Here is a 16,092-nt window from a genome sequence, read left to right as displayed (position 1 = left end):
CCCATGGCAAAGAATGAGCTCGTGCCCCCTCTAGTTGACCCTCTCGGGTCCTACCTTCAGGAAAAACTAACACACTGGGGTACTAAACCAGTGAAGAGGCCATCGTATTGGCATTTGAAAGGCCCGTATGGTAACACCTCGGTCAAGGGGCGGTATCGGCCACCCGGCGCCCAATGACAAAAGCATGCTCATACCCCCCTTATGGTGATCCCGTCGGATCTCACCTAGGGGACTACTAAATCAACCGGACATAATCCAATTGAGTCATGCCAGTTAATCATAATCTAATACTTTATCAGATGGAAATAACTCCCACTTTCGACTATTAATGAGCGCCCTGGGATAGCAGCACGCCAAAACCCACTTAGCCACTCAATAAAATATGAAATTCACTTATAAAGGAGTCATTCTAACTCCAAGTAAGGCATAATCCAATTCTTAAATAAATAAAGGGGGTGGTCCCCGCCTCCTACTAACACTCTCATTCTCTATAACTATTCTAAGCGCAAGGATTTCATAGTCGATAGCTTTTCGTATAAAGTGTATTCAGTAGTACCTCATAGTTTCGATACAATGCATATTATCACAATAAACAATAATGTCTTAAAGAAAATTGTATATAAGGGTTCGTTACTGCGTGTACATACCTGTAAGCGTCACTGCATGATCAAAAGTCACAACATCACCCAACTAAGGCGCTACTTTCTTCTTATGAAATGGGCACCTATATAAGTCATGAGTAGAACTAATAAGTTCCTTAACTACTTTGTTATACCAAACTAAATGCCCAATTAACCACTATCACCCTTTCAACATGAGTTTTCGATTACTCTAGCACGCACACAACTTATTTAATACAAGTCAAAATTATTAACTCAACACAACATAAGTCTTCCCATCAATTTAAGAGAAAAAGGATCGTGTGAGTCATTCCTTTACATCAACCAATTTGAGTTATATCGATCCACGTTACTTTAAGATAACATATCAATTCACACTTAAATCTTGCAATGTTAATGTAATGACGAATCTTAAGTTTATCACATCGCAATATCATCTATAATATTCTTCAAGGTTAGAAAGAACTATAATCAAGACATCATAACAAGTAACTTCAATAATTCTCAACAAGTTGACACTATGTTCATAGCCTTACTAATATTATTTACTTATAACTTCGATAACCTAACAAGAGTACTTATAATCAACATTAATACTTTCTTTTACTTCAACAAGGCCAAATAAAATTACCATGCCTAACGAAACTCCAATATTCAACACAAATAAAGTTTCTCATGTACTAAGACATCATCAAAATAGCACACAACCATTATTTTCATCCATACTTCAATCTCTAAGTCATAAATATGTTCAATTCATCAACACACTCTTACCCACAAAAAGATTCAAGGAAAATAATACAAGTTCAACACTTTTCATTCATATTTCTAAAACCTAATTCATAAGTACATTCAAGTCATCAATCTATTCTCACTCATTGCAAGATTCAATAACAATCATACCAAGTTCAACCCTTTTCTCATAAACTTTATAAGTTTTCAATTGGAAATAAGATGAAATCAAATAAGAGAAAGGAGATGGCTCACAAAAATAAACTAGCAAGAGGTTGAAGAAGTGAGAGGAGGTCGCGGAGGTGGTGGCACAGGGCCAAAAACCGGCTGCCTGGGTCCTGGGTCCTGTTTCTTTGCTCAGGCGTACAAGGGGTCAGAAATTCAGGGGTGTTACACCCATGATAATAAACATAATGTGCAACTTCACATAAATAAGAAGTGTACATAATTTAATGAGTAATTTAAGTTTAGTCCATTGTAATACGAAATCAAAAAACTATTGATCTCCTAACAGCTAACTACTCCTTAATATTTCTACAAAAGCCCTTTGTAGCAACGGAAGGGGACAAAGAAATAATGGGATTTTAATTGTTAGACCAATGCTCTTAAATGAGGTCGAATATAAAAAGGATTTTGGACCTCAAGCTCATAGTCATACTCTGTCGGACTGTCCCAAGTACCACCACCAATTCATATATGCCGATTCTTATTTGTCGCCACCCTTTTCATTTTATCGCCACCCCCTCCTAATGAAATTACGAATTTGCCCCTGATCTTTAAAAATTTACAAATTTGCCATTGAATTAATAACTTTTCATTTTCATTTTTTTTTAATTTTTTTTAATTATTCTTATTTATATTATTATTGTTATTATTATTATTATTATTATTATTATTATTATTATTATTATTATAACGATTATTATTATTATTATAACGGTTATTATTATTACGGTTATTAATAATAATAATAATAATAATAATAAAATAATAATAAAAATAATAATAATAAAAAAAATTTAAAAAAAAAAAATACCAGTCGCACAAAACGTGCGACTGACAGTCGCACAAAACGTGCGACTGACAGTCGCACAAAACAGTCGCACGTTTTGTGCGACTTATATTTTTTTTTTAATTTTTTTTTATTATTATTATTATTAATATTGTGGTTGTTATTATTATTATTATTAAATTATTATTTTTGTTTTAATTATTATTATTATAATTGATGTAAGAAAGAAAGCGTAAAATTTTATTATTAGAGGAAACCCAAAATACAAATATTGGCTAGATTATAGAAATTAGGAGTTTATAAATTACTCCAATACAGAAAATCTTAGCCAAAACAAATTTTTTTGGGATGATGCAAAAATAATGCCTAAGACTCCTTTTATAAGGAGAAGAATAACAAGCCTTTGTTATTCTTTCGATGTGGGATAATGATAAACATTAATCTTCCAATGTGGGATAATGAAAAACATTAATATTTCAATGTGGGATAATGACAAACATCAATCTTCCAATATGGGATTCAAGACATAACCTTACATTGGAAGATTGATGTTTGTCATTATCCCATATTGGAAGATTAATGTTTTTCATTATCCCACATTGGAAGATTAATGTTTATCATTATCCCACATCGGAAGAATAACAAAGGCTTGTTATTCTTCTCCTTATAAAAGGAGTCTTGGGCATTAGTTTTGCATCATCCCAAAAAAATCTGTTTTGGCTAAGGTTTTATGTATTGGAGTAATTTATAAACTCTTATTTTCTATAATCTAGCCAATATTTGTATTTTGGGTTTCTTTTACTAATAAAATTTTTCTCTCCTCTGCATGTGGACTTAGTTGACACATTGTCGGTGAACCACGTAAATGCTGTTTGTTTTGTGTTTGTCAATTTTTATGCTTTCTTTCTTACATCAGTTATAACAATAATAATTAAAACAAATAATAATTTAATAATAATAATAATAACAACAACAATATTAATAATAATAATAATAATAATAAAATTAATAATAATAACCGTAATAATAATAATAATAAAATTAATAATAAAAAAAAAAAAAAAAATATCAGTCGCACAAAACGTGCGACTGCTTTGTGCGACTGTCAGTCGCACGTTTTGTGCGACTGATATTTTTTTTTTTTTTTATTATTATTATTATTTTTATTATTAATGTTATTATTATTATTATTATTAGTATTATTATTATTATTATTATTATTAATAACCGTAATAATAATAACCGTTATAATAATAATAATAACCGTAATAATAATAATAATAATAATAACTATGATAATAATAATAACAATAATAATATAAATAAAAATAATTAAAAAAATTAAAAAAAAATGAAAATGAAAATTTATTAACTCAATGGCAAATTTGTAAATTTTTAAAAATCAGGGGCAAATTCGTAATTTCATTAGGAGAGGGGGTGGCGATAAAATGAAAAGGGTGGCGACAAATAATAATGCCTCATATATTTGTTGGTGAAAGTTAAAGCCATGAACCATCCTTCTATTCACTTTTTAGGTGTTTGTTTTTATGATGATACATGCATCAATCATTTAGTGATTATTGACAGTTATTCTTGTTGGGTAGGGAATGAATCCTGTGGTTGAAAATTTTGCATCATTTATTCTCAGAAATTTTACTCCATTGACATGATCTATCAGTATAGTTATTGCAGTTTTCCTTTGATCAGGCTCATTTATTGGTGCTGCATTATTTTAGATTGCTGGATAGGCTGAGAGAAGGGAGACAACATGAAAATTAAAATCAAAACATTACCTAAAAGAACAATATTTATTCCAACTGAAATAAGACCGGCGTTGCGTTATAGGGTTTCTTCAATTTGTGCTAACAGGCTTTACCAAAACGAATACTCTTGCAAGTAGAAAATGTTTTATTTAATACTTGTATGGGAAATTCAACATTAAAACAAAAGGTGATTCTTATACTCTCGTCATCAACCCACATATATTATTAACCCTCAAACCCTCGAGTACAAATAATCATTTGATTAAAAATCCTATTAATAGGCAGATACAACTTTCAAGCTTAGATTTCCCTTGTTACATACTGCCAAGCAGAAGTAGAAGAAGATATTGCATCGTGTAATCAAGCTGATGTGAAGAGTCATGCAGAATCTCCAGCTGATGGGAGCTGGACAATGATTCATCTGGCCAAACAACAACCTCTGCTGATACATTGAAGCTAAGCCATTTGATGTAGACACAAAAGTGACTGACCCAGGTGGACAGGTGTGAGGCTGAAAACCTTGCGTGGTAATAAGCAAGAGCCAAGATGATTCGAAGTATTCATGCCGTATGTAATGTAGTAGACTTCCCTGGTCCGATAAGTAAAGCTTTTGGTTGGATTGTTGGGATGATCCTTTGACATGGTATCAAACGCCAGTATGACAAAAAGACTTTGATTTGACTCAATAATTTTACTAGTAAGTTTTGTGTTTTACCCGCACTTTAAGTCTTTCTACACTTCTAGCCTAATAGGCTATCGTGTGAGGAGGCATACATATAACACATTTTGGGCCACCAACTATTTATTTAAGCTGTTAGTTAAGTTGGTTTATTAACATGATTTTATATCTATAAGTACAAGTTGATATAGATGGTGGACCTGAAAGGGTTATGCTGCGGCTTCAGCACTTGCCACCAATATCCCATGGGCAGGGAAGTTGAACTACTGCGAAGAAAGAAACGTAGGATTGCATTCAATATATCATCTGCAAGCACAAATAAGTCTCATTTAGAGCTATAGTCCAAGAGGACTGTGCATTTAAGTTGTCAGAGACAATACAAAGATACATCACTGATTTTGCAAGATATATTGCTAAACTGAACATTATATGAGAACACTAAAGACTGGAATTGCACACCTAATACACTCAGAAATGTCAAGCATAAGTTCAGCAAAAGGGAAGGAAACATGTGAACAACAACTTACTGAACAAACAGAAGTATGTCCACTGCACGGCTAAACTAAACTCTAAAGGAAAATTCGAATTACAGCTTCATGGAATGTGGAAACTGGAAAGTGTCTTTACATGTCATTTTTAAAAGGTTGTACTGCCAAGTAGATTAGCTCAAATATAGAGATGGTTTCAAAAAAGCACCACAATCCAATTTGGGCTCGTCTCGGCTCGACTTGACTCATCCAGAAATTAGTTTATCAGCAAAGTTAGAACTCATTATCACATTTTAATTATTAGAAGAGTAGAATTTTTAAACTATTGATTTCAGCTTACAAGCTAGGGGATCACATTAACATAAGAAAAAATAATACACATCCTTCGAAATTTACAGATATTGTTAAGTATCCTCTAGCCCCAAAATCTTACGTATAATATATTAACCGTCTGAGAATAGAGCAAGTGGTTAGAGCACATGAGGTCTCAGATTTGACACCTTTTACATAGCAATTTCGAACATGCAATTGTATGGGACACTGTTGCGAGGGTTGCCCCAAGGAGACCGGAGTCTACCACCCACGTATATGTATGTGCTCCTGGGTCATAAGTGCAAAAAAGATATAATTACAAAGAGACAAGAAAAGTATTACCATTGAGCTGAATAGCATACAAATTCATACTTCATGCTTGTTTGAATATTGTTTAACAGGTCGAGCTCAAGTTCAGCTCAAAGGCTCGAACTCAGTATAAACTTCTCAAGCCAAGCATCAACAAGCTATTCTAATTTTAGCTGAGTTCAAGCTCTAACGTAGTGATTATGAATCATACAAAACCAAGCCATGCTTAAGTTCGGCTTGACTCAGCTGACTGGCAGTCTATAAGCTATTTGAGCTGTGCCTTATAGAAAAAAAAAACAGGCTGCATATACTATAATAAACAAACAAAACTCTTGACTTTCAATTCCAAAATTCACACAAAGCCGAAAAATAGTCAAATTTTATACCTTGTAACATCAAAAATGACCTCTGCTTCTGAATTATGGACATCAAAGTTCAGAGTATCAATCAATAACTTGTTTGCATGAGCTTTATTAAAATGTAACACCAATTCTAGTTTCATCTGTGTCAATGAACCCTCGGACTCTCTAAGCAAGAAATCATATTTCTTGTTAGCCTCCTGAATTTCCATTTCATGTTTCGTCTGTTCATAAGATGTAGAAAGATAAATTAAGGATTTCAAGGCAAAAATAGAGTTTTAAAGACTAAAGAATCATATACCTTAACATTGTGAATCTAAACAACTTCTACCTCTTCTTTTAGTCTCATTAGCTCATTTTGAAATGGATCAGCACCAAGAAATGGAAGCAATCTATATCTCGAAGTTGAGGTTCTTGCATAGAGCTATCAGCTGACTGCAGGGTACCTGTACAAGCAAAATTTGGAATACGAGGCTGCTTCCAAACAGCAGATGATTGCCGTATCGATGGCATCACAATCTAATCACAAGACACCCAGGCCACAAATGCTCGAGGTTGACAAGAATACTCAATCTGAAGTACAATTTGATACAACAGAAGCACCAGCAGGCTGCATGAACCCATTACAGGAAGATTTATAGAGTAGTGCCTGCGCAAACAGAAATTATATAATTAGAGCAGCCAATCAAACTAACAAGAAACTTCACTACAACCACTATCTTGAAAATTAAATGATATAAGTCACATTTAGTTCACCTTAAAAACAATAATATTTGGTAAAAACAAGTTTAGGTCACCTTAAAACAATAATATTTAGTAAAAGCAAGTGGCTAGCACAATCCTATTCAATGTTGCAGTCAGGTTGAAGGATAGGGAGAAACAAATCTTACTGAAGTAGAGTCTCTGCCGTCTGTGGCCTTCTGTCCTGCTGCTATGTATAGCAATGGACAGCAGTGGTCCGTTTTGCCTTTCTTTGCGTTTTACTCCCTATTGGATGCCGTCGTGGCCAATCTTTATTGCTTTTGGGCTCCCCTTGGTGTTTACAGGAGTGTGCTTGTTTAGCCTTAGGTTGTATCAAGCTTTTTTTGGAGATAATAGTATCCCACATTTTCCAAAAAAAAAAAAGTTTAGGTCAGGCAATATAAGCTCTCTGTGGTTAGAATCAACAGTGGGAAGAAGAACACAAAATCAGTAATAACAAGTTCAATCCAGGAAGAAATAACCTAAGTTGGGAAGGTGAGCAATAGAGAGCCTTGGCTGCCTGTCGGTCTACTCAGTAATCTTTATCTAGTGGTCAGATAATTTGAGTTTCAAGGAACATCCATATTCCATAACATGTGCAATTGTGCATGCGTTAGAAGTTAATAGATCCAGAAAAGAGTGAGCTTCAAGGAAAAGTATTAATTAGATTAGACACACGCCACACACCAGAGTGCATGAAAGAAGGCCCTCCAGACTGCAACAAGCGTAATGCATTCTGCAAACAATTTTAAATAAAGCCCAGTGAGCTCGTTTGAACAATCCTCGAATTATGTTTACACCCTTGTACCGTGCATTTCTCTCTAGTCTCATAAAATATATCACGAATCTCATTCAATCCTAAATCCTCACTAAAAAGGTAATATTTGGTGACAAATGTCTCTCGTGTGAGAGGGTGTGATACAAAATACTCCATGTATGTTGGGCTTCAACAATCAACTCAAACTATTGGTTGAGTTGGATTTCTGACAACGCCAACTTAGAAAGACAATGAACGTTTGGCAAAGGAATTCAACGATATTACTCTATCTTACACAAAAATCTGCACAACTACGCTCAAAACATTCTTTTTGGGTAGAACCTCTATCATAAACTCAATTCATCCTCTAAAGTCACCTTATAGTCAAACTGCAACTGGACTTGCATAAATTTGAACACCACAGCTATGGCATTAAACTGAACCCCTAATCTATTTCAATTCTCTACTTCTACTCCTGTTATTTGGATTATTGTTTGGAGTTTGGCTTATTGTTACATTAATTTGCAATCACGTTATAATTGCTTAAATACGATCTACAATCACTATGATGTCTAAACTATAAAATCTTGTAAACAAATTATAATTCTTTTAAGATTAAAGATTGTAAAAAAAAAGGAGATCACCAACGAATCATACGATAACCAATACAGAATAAAAGCAATGGCATCATAATCTTCATCTAAAAAGACTACCTCATAAGCAATTGAATAAGACGATAACCAAAATGACGATAGAAAACCTAATTTTAGCGTTTTACAAAAAAAAATCCTAAGTGGATGTTTAGGACAGAGAATTATCCCAAATTGTCTTAAGCAACACAATGAACAGAATTGAAGACATTTCAAAACAATGGAAGACGTAGGGATTTACCTAAATATAAAGAATGAACGAGTACCCAGACTATACAATGGCAGGAGCACCCCACTCCCCAGGAGCGACGAACAACGTGCAACAACCAAAGAGCAGCGGAAGGGAGCAGCACAGAGAAGGGGGAGAGTTAGTATTTGATTCGAAGAAAGGACGGGGGAAGAGAAACTGATGCATTGTTTAGATCATTAGATGGAAAAAAGGGGGAAAGATGGGATGAATTTTGGTTAGAAATAGATAAAAATGTGCACCATTCTATTTACTTCGGTTATGTAGGACCTTTGACAAAGTTTTGCCAAGTTCTAATGTTAAATCTTTTATCACTTATATATGATATATAGGATAATTATCATTCATGAATTAAGCATTAGCATATATTAAAATAACATATATATTTATACATCTAATATTTTTTAATGACTATAATGATATTTTACTATCAAGAAATTAATTTCATACAACTCGTGTCAAATTTAAAAATGCTAGTATTATAAAGGAAAAATTATCATAATAATTCAACTTTTACTCGATTTTCCTGTAATATTCCTAATTATTAATTAGTCAAAATAATCTTAACTTTGAGACATATTTACCTAGAGTAATCCATGGGGTTGGTTACCTGTCATATTGGTAATTTTTTAAAAAAAAATTAAATAATTAACACAAATCGAAAAAAGGTAAAAAATTAATTAAAAAAACTAATTTTTTATTTTTAAAATTAATCAGCCACGTCCTACTCGACAAACCCTACCCCCACCGCATCCCCTCCCCAACAGCAGCAACCCACCACCCCATTCCCTCTCCCTCTCCCTCCCAACCTGCAACCACCGCATTCCTTCTCCCTATGTCTCCCCAACAACCACCACCCCATCCCCTCTCCCTGCCCCTCCCCAACTGTCACCACGCAATCCTTCTTCCTACCCCTTCCCAACTGCTACGGTGACCGCCCACAAGCTTGAAATTAATGGCGGTAATGTACCAACAAAGATTTTGCAATCTAAAGTGGTTAAGATTTCTCTTATTTGGTATATCTTGTAGGGATCAAATTCTCATTCTGATCAATCATCATCAGCTTTCATTAATTGTCTCCTAATTGCTCTTCTAATAGCAATTGTGGTGGTCTAATCTTCTACCCAAGATGATAAAATTGTGGTAGTGGTGGTGGATAGGACTACGCCGAGGCTGAGCCTAGTTAATGGTTGGGGGGGAGGGTGGTAGTGGGGTGGTGGGAGAAGGGGTGGCAGTGGGTAGGGCTGGGGTATTCTAATTTTTTTTACTCTTTTTTATAATTATTTTTGTTATTATAATTTATTTTTCCTTTTTTTTGCCAATTAACCTATAAAAATAGGTTATATTTTAACATTTTTGGATAAGTGACCTAATAGTTTTGGATATGTGACTTAATTATTCATAGTTAATCAATAGTTGAAATTATTATAGAAAAATAAGTAAAAATTTAATTACTCAGAATAATTTATATGGTGGACTTGATAATCCTATTAATTTGCTCCACTCCTAGTCTCCTACAAACAATGGCAATTGAGTCATTGACATTGGTTCCTATCCCTAATTGTTGGTTTGTTACTTTGTTTAGCCTTTGGTTTTTGGCATATTACTTCCTACATTTGTATAGAAGTCTATACTCAATGAAATCCCCTCCTCACTCGCGTTCCTTTTCCTAACTAAACCAACAACCAAACACAATCCCCAAACAACACCAAATCTCATCTACCAAGCTCAAGAAATGAACATCAATGGCGACAATACCCCCAACAATCCACTTCCTCCTACCAGATGGGATCACCGTTCAACATCCGGAATCCTCAAATCAACCGCCGTTATCTTCTTCTCTCTCTTCCCTTCATTCTTCTTCCTATCTCTCCTTCTCTTCTCCTTTCGTACCCTCCTAGAGAATGGCACCGTTTATGTCACTTCCTTCATCGACCGTGACCCATCTGTTAAATCCCTTCTTTCCCGCGTCGACATCGCAGCCAATAATCAAAATATCAATAACCCATCTTCAGATTCTCTTTCCCCTTCTTCTGTTCGTCACCGTCGTCACCGCCCTTTTCTACATCTTACACGTGTCGGAACCCTAGATGATGATTTCTTTTCTGGCGATGATGATGATGATCACCGATCCCTTTTCTTTAATTCACGAAATTCGTATTCTAATTATACTTTTGTCACTCTTCAAGATTTCAACCCCGTATTTAGGGTTTCCAAGATTGAATTGGAAGAGAATCTGAACAAGAAAAACGGTTATAATAGTACCAGTAATTTGAGGCAGGATGATATTCAGGAGGAGGAGAGAGAAAATATTGTTGATTTACGATTCTTTGTGGCGGGTTTGGAATTGGGTCGTCGTGATGCTGCTGCGTTGTTAGTTATTGTGAGTGTTCTTTCTGCTGCTTATGGGTGGATTATTTTGGGGTTTGTCATAACTTATTCATGGGCATTTGGTATTGTTTTCATTTCTGTTGTGAATGATTTGTTAGGAAGGTATATTTCTTTTATTGATTCTGTTTTGAATGGGTCTAAATTGGGGGTTAAGAAGCTTTCTGGATTTATTCTTATGAGGTGGGCTGTTAGGGACGCATTGACTCAGATTCTAGGGTTGTGGTTTTTCGGTGAAATTCATGATCAGTACTCGTTTTTTAAGCTGTTTTTGAGGTTAAAATTGATGCCTTTTTCGGTTAGTTCACCATGGGTGCCAGGTTATGATAGGGAGGTTTCAGGGTTTCTGTTTGCTTGGTACTTGATGGATACAATTGTGTCGTTCGTGTTTGCTGTCGATTCGTGGGTGACGATTGCAAACACGAGGCGAGGTGGTGGTCGTGACATCATTAAAGAAGGGTGTTATTTGTTGGCAACAATGATTCATCAATCTATTCAGCTCAAGTGTTTGGAGTTGATTTTGTGTGGGGCTTTTATGAGATGGGTTATAGCTGGATTATTTGGGAGATCATTTGCTGTTCTTTTACAGGCCTTGGTTGAGGTTTATTTCATGGTGGCGTGGTTGATTTATTACTTTTCGGCGAGGTCTAAAGACGCTAATTTCAATGGGAGAACATTTGGGAACAGTGATATAGAAGGGTTGATTGAGGGCCTTAGATGATGCTAAGTATTGGCCAGGTGAAAAATTCACCTGTTGGATTCAGTCTATGTTTGAATCGAAGGGTCGTGCTAATCTTTGGACCCGTTTTGTCAAGTGTGATCCTGCTCCGCGGATGTTGTAAGAGTGCTTGATTTGGTGCCGCCTTGAGCAATTCGTTGTATGTACTACATACCAAGGCAAGATATTGCTTGTGTACATTTTTGAGAGACCTGCTCCATGTGTATATTTCTTGCCATAATTTCTTAGCTTTATTTTTGAATTTCTAATTGCATTGATGCCATATATAGCAGGTTGCTGATCCTCTGCAGTATGATAGGAACTTGTTGCCCAATGTATTGGTTCTTAGTGGGAGTCTGTTGAACAAATAGGGTTAGTCTTTGCAGCTCCTCAATTTAAAACTTAGTATGTATAAAAGGAATGAAACATGATTATATCCAAGCATAAATTAAAACTTGCTTGCATTTCAGTGTGGCCTTAATCTCGCATTTTTTTGCTGATTTGCTCAACTTTGCCCTAAACTTTCTTCACAAGTGACAAGGGGTAAAATTTAACACAATGGGGAGGATGGGAATTTTTTTTCCTTGAGAACTGATCATAGTGTAAAAACAAGGCCGAATGGCATCGCATCGGCGCGTTGTAAAGGTTTTTAAAACAAACAAACAGATATTTCCCGTGTTGTATAGGTGTAAAAAAACCCGCGTTTTGGGCCATATCAAGGGATATCTCATCACTCTCGTTATCAGATCACTGTTCTGTTACCGCGATTGCGATCGTTTCCGCATTTTTATACTATGGTACTTACGTACTACTATGGTTATGAGGTGTGAATATCAAAGCTTTAATCTATGTGTTGATTTATGTTTCATGGATTTTGGACACAATATGTCTGGGAACCATTATTTGCTCCTTAACCTGGATTATGAAAGTATGTATGTTACTTGGTACTGATGTCGGTTATTTGTACATGTTCAATTGTCGGTACGTTTAAATATTCAATTTTACGCCTAAAATGAAGTGTCTAAGTGCCATACCAATATCCGAGCTTTAAGGATGCAAAATGAAGAGTCCGAGTAACCTACTGTTTGTCAAATTGATAAACAGCTTTAGTTCATAGCGAATAATCTTCTTTTGCTAGTAATTTGGCATGAGCTGTTAGATAATTAGGTTGCTGATTGTTTACAATTCAACATTTTCATTTATATCTTTTGAAATTGCTTTACCCCTGTTTTGTGGTTGTTTGGTTTTTAATAATGTTTATTCTGATATATACAAATTTTCTATTATGTAAGTCGTTACTTCTTGTTGTTGAATTGGTTCTTAGTTTTGCAAAACTTCTAGAACATATTGTAATAGCTATTCTATTTTCCATTTTGAAGTTACCTTGATAATTTTGAGATTATAGCTAGGTTCTTGCACTTTTGAATTGCTATCATGTTGTGGTGTCCCTTTTTTGTTCAATAACATTGTGTTGGATTTATTCCTTTTTTTTTTTATTGCTTCTGATGCGTAGCTGTATTTGAAAAATTGTGTTGCTTCATTCTACCGTAACATTGTGTTTGGATAGAGAAAAAAGGGGAAAAAGAAAAGGGAGAGATTTAAAAGAATTAAGGATCTCTTGGTTAAATAACAAAAAGGGATGGGAGGGATTTGGAAGGAAAACATTGACAAATTTTACAAAGAATAAAATCTCTCCTAAAGTAGAAAGATTTGGAGGGAAAACACTAATTTCCTTCCTTTTATCTTTTCTTCCCTTCTAAACAAACAAGATGCACTCTTTTCTTTACCCTTTCCCTTCCCCTTCCCATCCCTCCCTTTCTTTTCATTTTTGATTTGCTATGTGTAAAGATGATAGATATTTAGATTTGTGCTCTCAAGGCATCTTTGCTGCCTTTTTAGTTACCTGGAAGTATTTAGTTTACTTCCAAAGTGCGACTAACACATCTTTACATGTGTTGCATCAGCTTCCCGAAGCAGTAGTGGCGATCGTTAGTAGTTATTTTTCTCGGAGGGGTTTGTATTTCTTTTTCAAATGTATTTCTAATGATTGCTTTGTGCTCATGTTGTGTGGCCTACAGATCTAGAGACTAAGTTGATTGACGAATCTTGTTTGTTATAGCTCTTTGGAGGAGGTAAGCTGCTAGACGAAGAGTCGCTCCGTTAGACAACTTGGGTTTTAGGCCCAAGTCGTAAGAAAGGTTTGGTGTTGATAGTAGGCAAGTATAAGGGATTTGGTTGATTGGTTTTCTTACAACATCATGTGCTTTGGGACTCCTAAAGTTGTTTTCCTTTCCAAGAGCGCTCAGCCAAACCCATGGAAATGTCTCTTAGAGGTCGTTTTTGTTTCTTTGTTTCATGATAGGTATTGGGGTCTGAGTAAAGTTGAGATTGAGAACATCTATATTTGTATCATATTAGTTCATCATGCTTTTTCATGGTAGGGATTGATCTTTTTTTCTCCTGTAGGATACAAATTAAGATCAGAAATGGGTAGAAACATGGAAGAAAGTTATTTTCAATTGCTTTACGTTGTAGTTTTGGTAGGTTGGTGCCTTGGCGGGTGCTTATTTGTTTTGCTTTTATTGGTGCAAAGAGAGCCATGCACAAGGGCTACGATGTAGATGTATTTGATCCCAAGCCACGATTATGATCAATACAAGACAATGTGCTTACAATGGTACTTAAATTGGTCTATTTTCGGTGTTAATTTTGCGTAACGACAATTGCAGCTGGGTTATGGCTTTTTTGTTTGAGCAACACTAGGAAGGGTGAGTGAGTTTAGTTTCTTTCCGAGCTTGGAAGATTTGGCTTAAGGTCAAATGTGGCTCATTTAGTCGTTTGCGTTTGATCTTGGTTCCAACGCAGGGCAAGTACATTTCCTCTTCATTTTAACGCTCAAAGTTTTGTCATATTTCTACATGTTTGAAATGTATTTTGATTTTGTAGAAGTAGAAATACATTGCATTATCAAAGTCTTGTATCTAAAATTTTCAAATGAATAATAGTCGTTTTAGATAAGCAAGTGAGTCGATGTTTCATGTGCACGACTCGTTTGTGTTTTTAGGCGAACAACTTAAACCATTAAAACACAAATCCCTAAAGTTGATTCTTACTATATCCAAAATTGTAAGAATTTGAACATTTGATTTGAAATGAGCAAATTGAATAGGAATATCTCTTGTCCTAATCAATTCACTCACACTAGGATAAAAAAATATCTAGTGATGTCGATAATTCACATAAAAATTACATTAAATAATATTTGATTACGATAATTGTCCACGTTGAGCTATAAGTAATCATTAAAAAATTCATTAGTAATCAAGCAATATTTACATCAATAAAAAACTCATTAACTTATTGTTATTTGCATCATAAGGTCTTCATCTCTGTTGTTTAAATGATGTTAATTGACATCAAATTAGAGCTGTTCTAATTACACCATCAATTATCAATAAACAATATAAAAAGTGAGATGGGAGGTAGAGGAATTAATTAATCAGAAATTTTTAAATAAAACAGTTTCATGGTGAGACTATTTCTATTGAGCGGACTCATACAATTAGTGTGTTAAAATGATCACATACAATTTTTAAGTGATCAATTAAGAAAATAAAACTAATTATATAGACTCATCTTATGGTGAAATGATCTCATATTAGCCGTTAAGTAAAAACCCATTTCCTCTTATGACCAGTTAGTTATAAAATTATCTTTGAACATCTAACAAGAGTGTCTTTTAATCATACAACTTGAAACACATTTTAAAAATATAGAAATAGCAATGAATGATCTTATGTCTGGTTTCATGAGAGACCATCTCTTTGAGAGACGTCTCTCATGTCCGGTTCTTTAATGCTTAATGTTTACTCTTAATTTACATTTTTCTAGTATGGGCTGAGCCAATTCATAGTCTAACATAGACTAATTTGCATAACGTTTATTATTATGCACCATATCTGAATCACTTATACATATCCTACGATGCACCCTTCACTCTCCACTCCACTTTCACGCTTACCAACCCATCTCTAGTGTAAAGTTAGTGCATGCACGAGCACTGTTTGCACTGAGTTCATATAAGACCAACTCTTATTCCGATACAAATAACGAAGAAATGAACCTATATTCTTAACTGGTACTCCAATAATCAAGGAGATTAATTACCAACATATGCCAAGAATGTGAACACCTAAAGAGAAACAAGAAGGAATAATGTTTTGAGAAGCTTGGTGAAGAACATCAATGAAAACAGTTTCATGACAAGGAATCCAAAGCTTGATTGGTGTAGGAGAATCATCAACATATTTATCTCTT

The 16,092-nt window shown here is 34.7% G+C and overlaps 1 protein-coding gene and 1 long non-coding RNA gene across 4 annotated transcripts; one reads left to right on the top strand and one right to left on the bottom strand.

The window, feature by feature from the left end:
- Positions 1-4,257: 4,257 nt before the first annotated feature.
- LOC130813343 (uncharacterized) lies at positions 4,258-9,085 on the bottom strand. Of its 3 annotated transcripts, none has more exons than XR_009042211.1 (6): positions 8,664-9,085; positions 7,165-7,751; positions 6,576-6,923; positions 6,302-6,498; positions 5,795-5,894; positions 4,258-5,112 (listed from the first exon to the last, which is right to left on the bottom strand). It is a non-coding gene; the product is annotated as an uncharacterized LOC130813343 (long non-coding RNA). The 3 variants fall into 3 exon arrangements; XR_009042210.1 differs by lacking the exon at positions 5,795-5,894 and having other exon boundaries at positions 7,165-7,353; positions 7,498-7,751; positions 8,664-9,072; XR_009042209.1 differs by lacking the exon at positions 5,795-5,894 and having other exon boundaries at positions 8,664-9,079.
- A 1,052-nt stretch (positions 9,086-10,137) lies between these two features.
- LOC130813172 (uncharacterized) lies at positions 10,138-12,239 on the top strand. The gene has a single exon (XM_057678932.1). The coding sequence runs from the start codon at positions 10,405-10,407 to the stop codon at positions 11,776-11,778; it is 1,374 nt and encodes a 457-aa protein (XP_057534915.1). The 5' UTR covers positions 10,138-10,404; the 3' UTR covers positions 11,779-12,239.
- Positions 12,240-16,092: the final 3,853 nt, after the last annotated feature.

This window comes from Amaranthus tricolor, chromosome 5 (genome assembly GCF_026212465.1).
Source record: "Amaranthus tricolor cultivar Red isolate AtriRed21 chromosome 5, ASM2621246v1, whole genome shotgun sequence".
NCBI lineage: Eukaryota > Viridiplantae > Streptophyta > Magnoliopsida > Caryophyllales > Amaranthaceae > Amaranthus > Amaranthus tricolor.
Note: the sequence above shows the minus strand (reverse complement) of the source record. Positions and strands in the feature narration are given on the sequence as shown.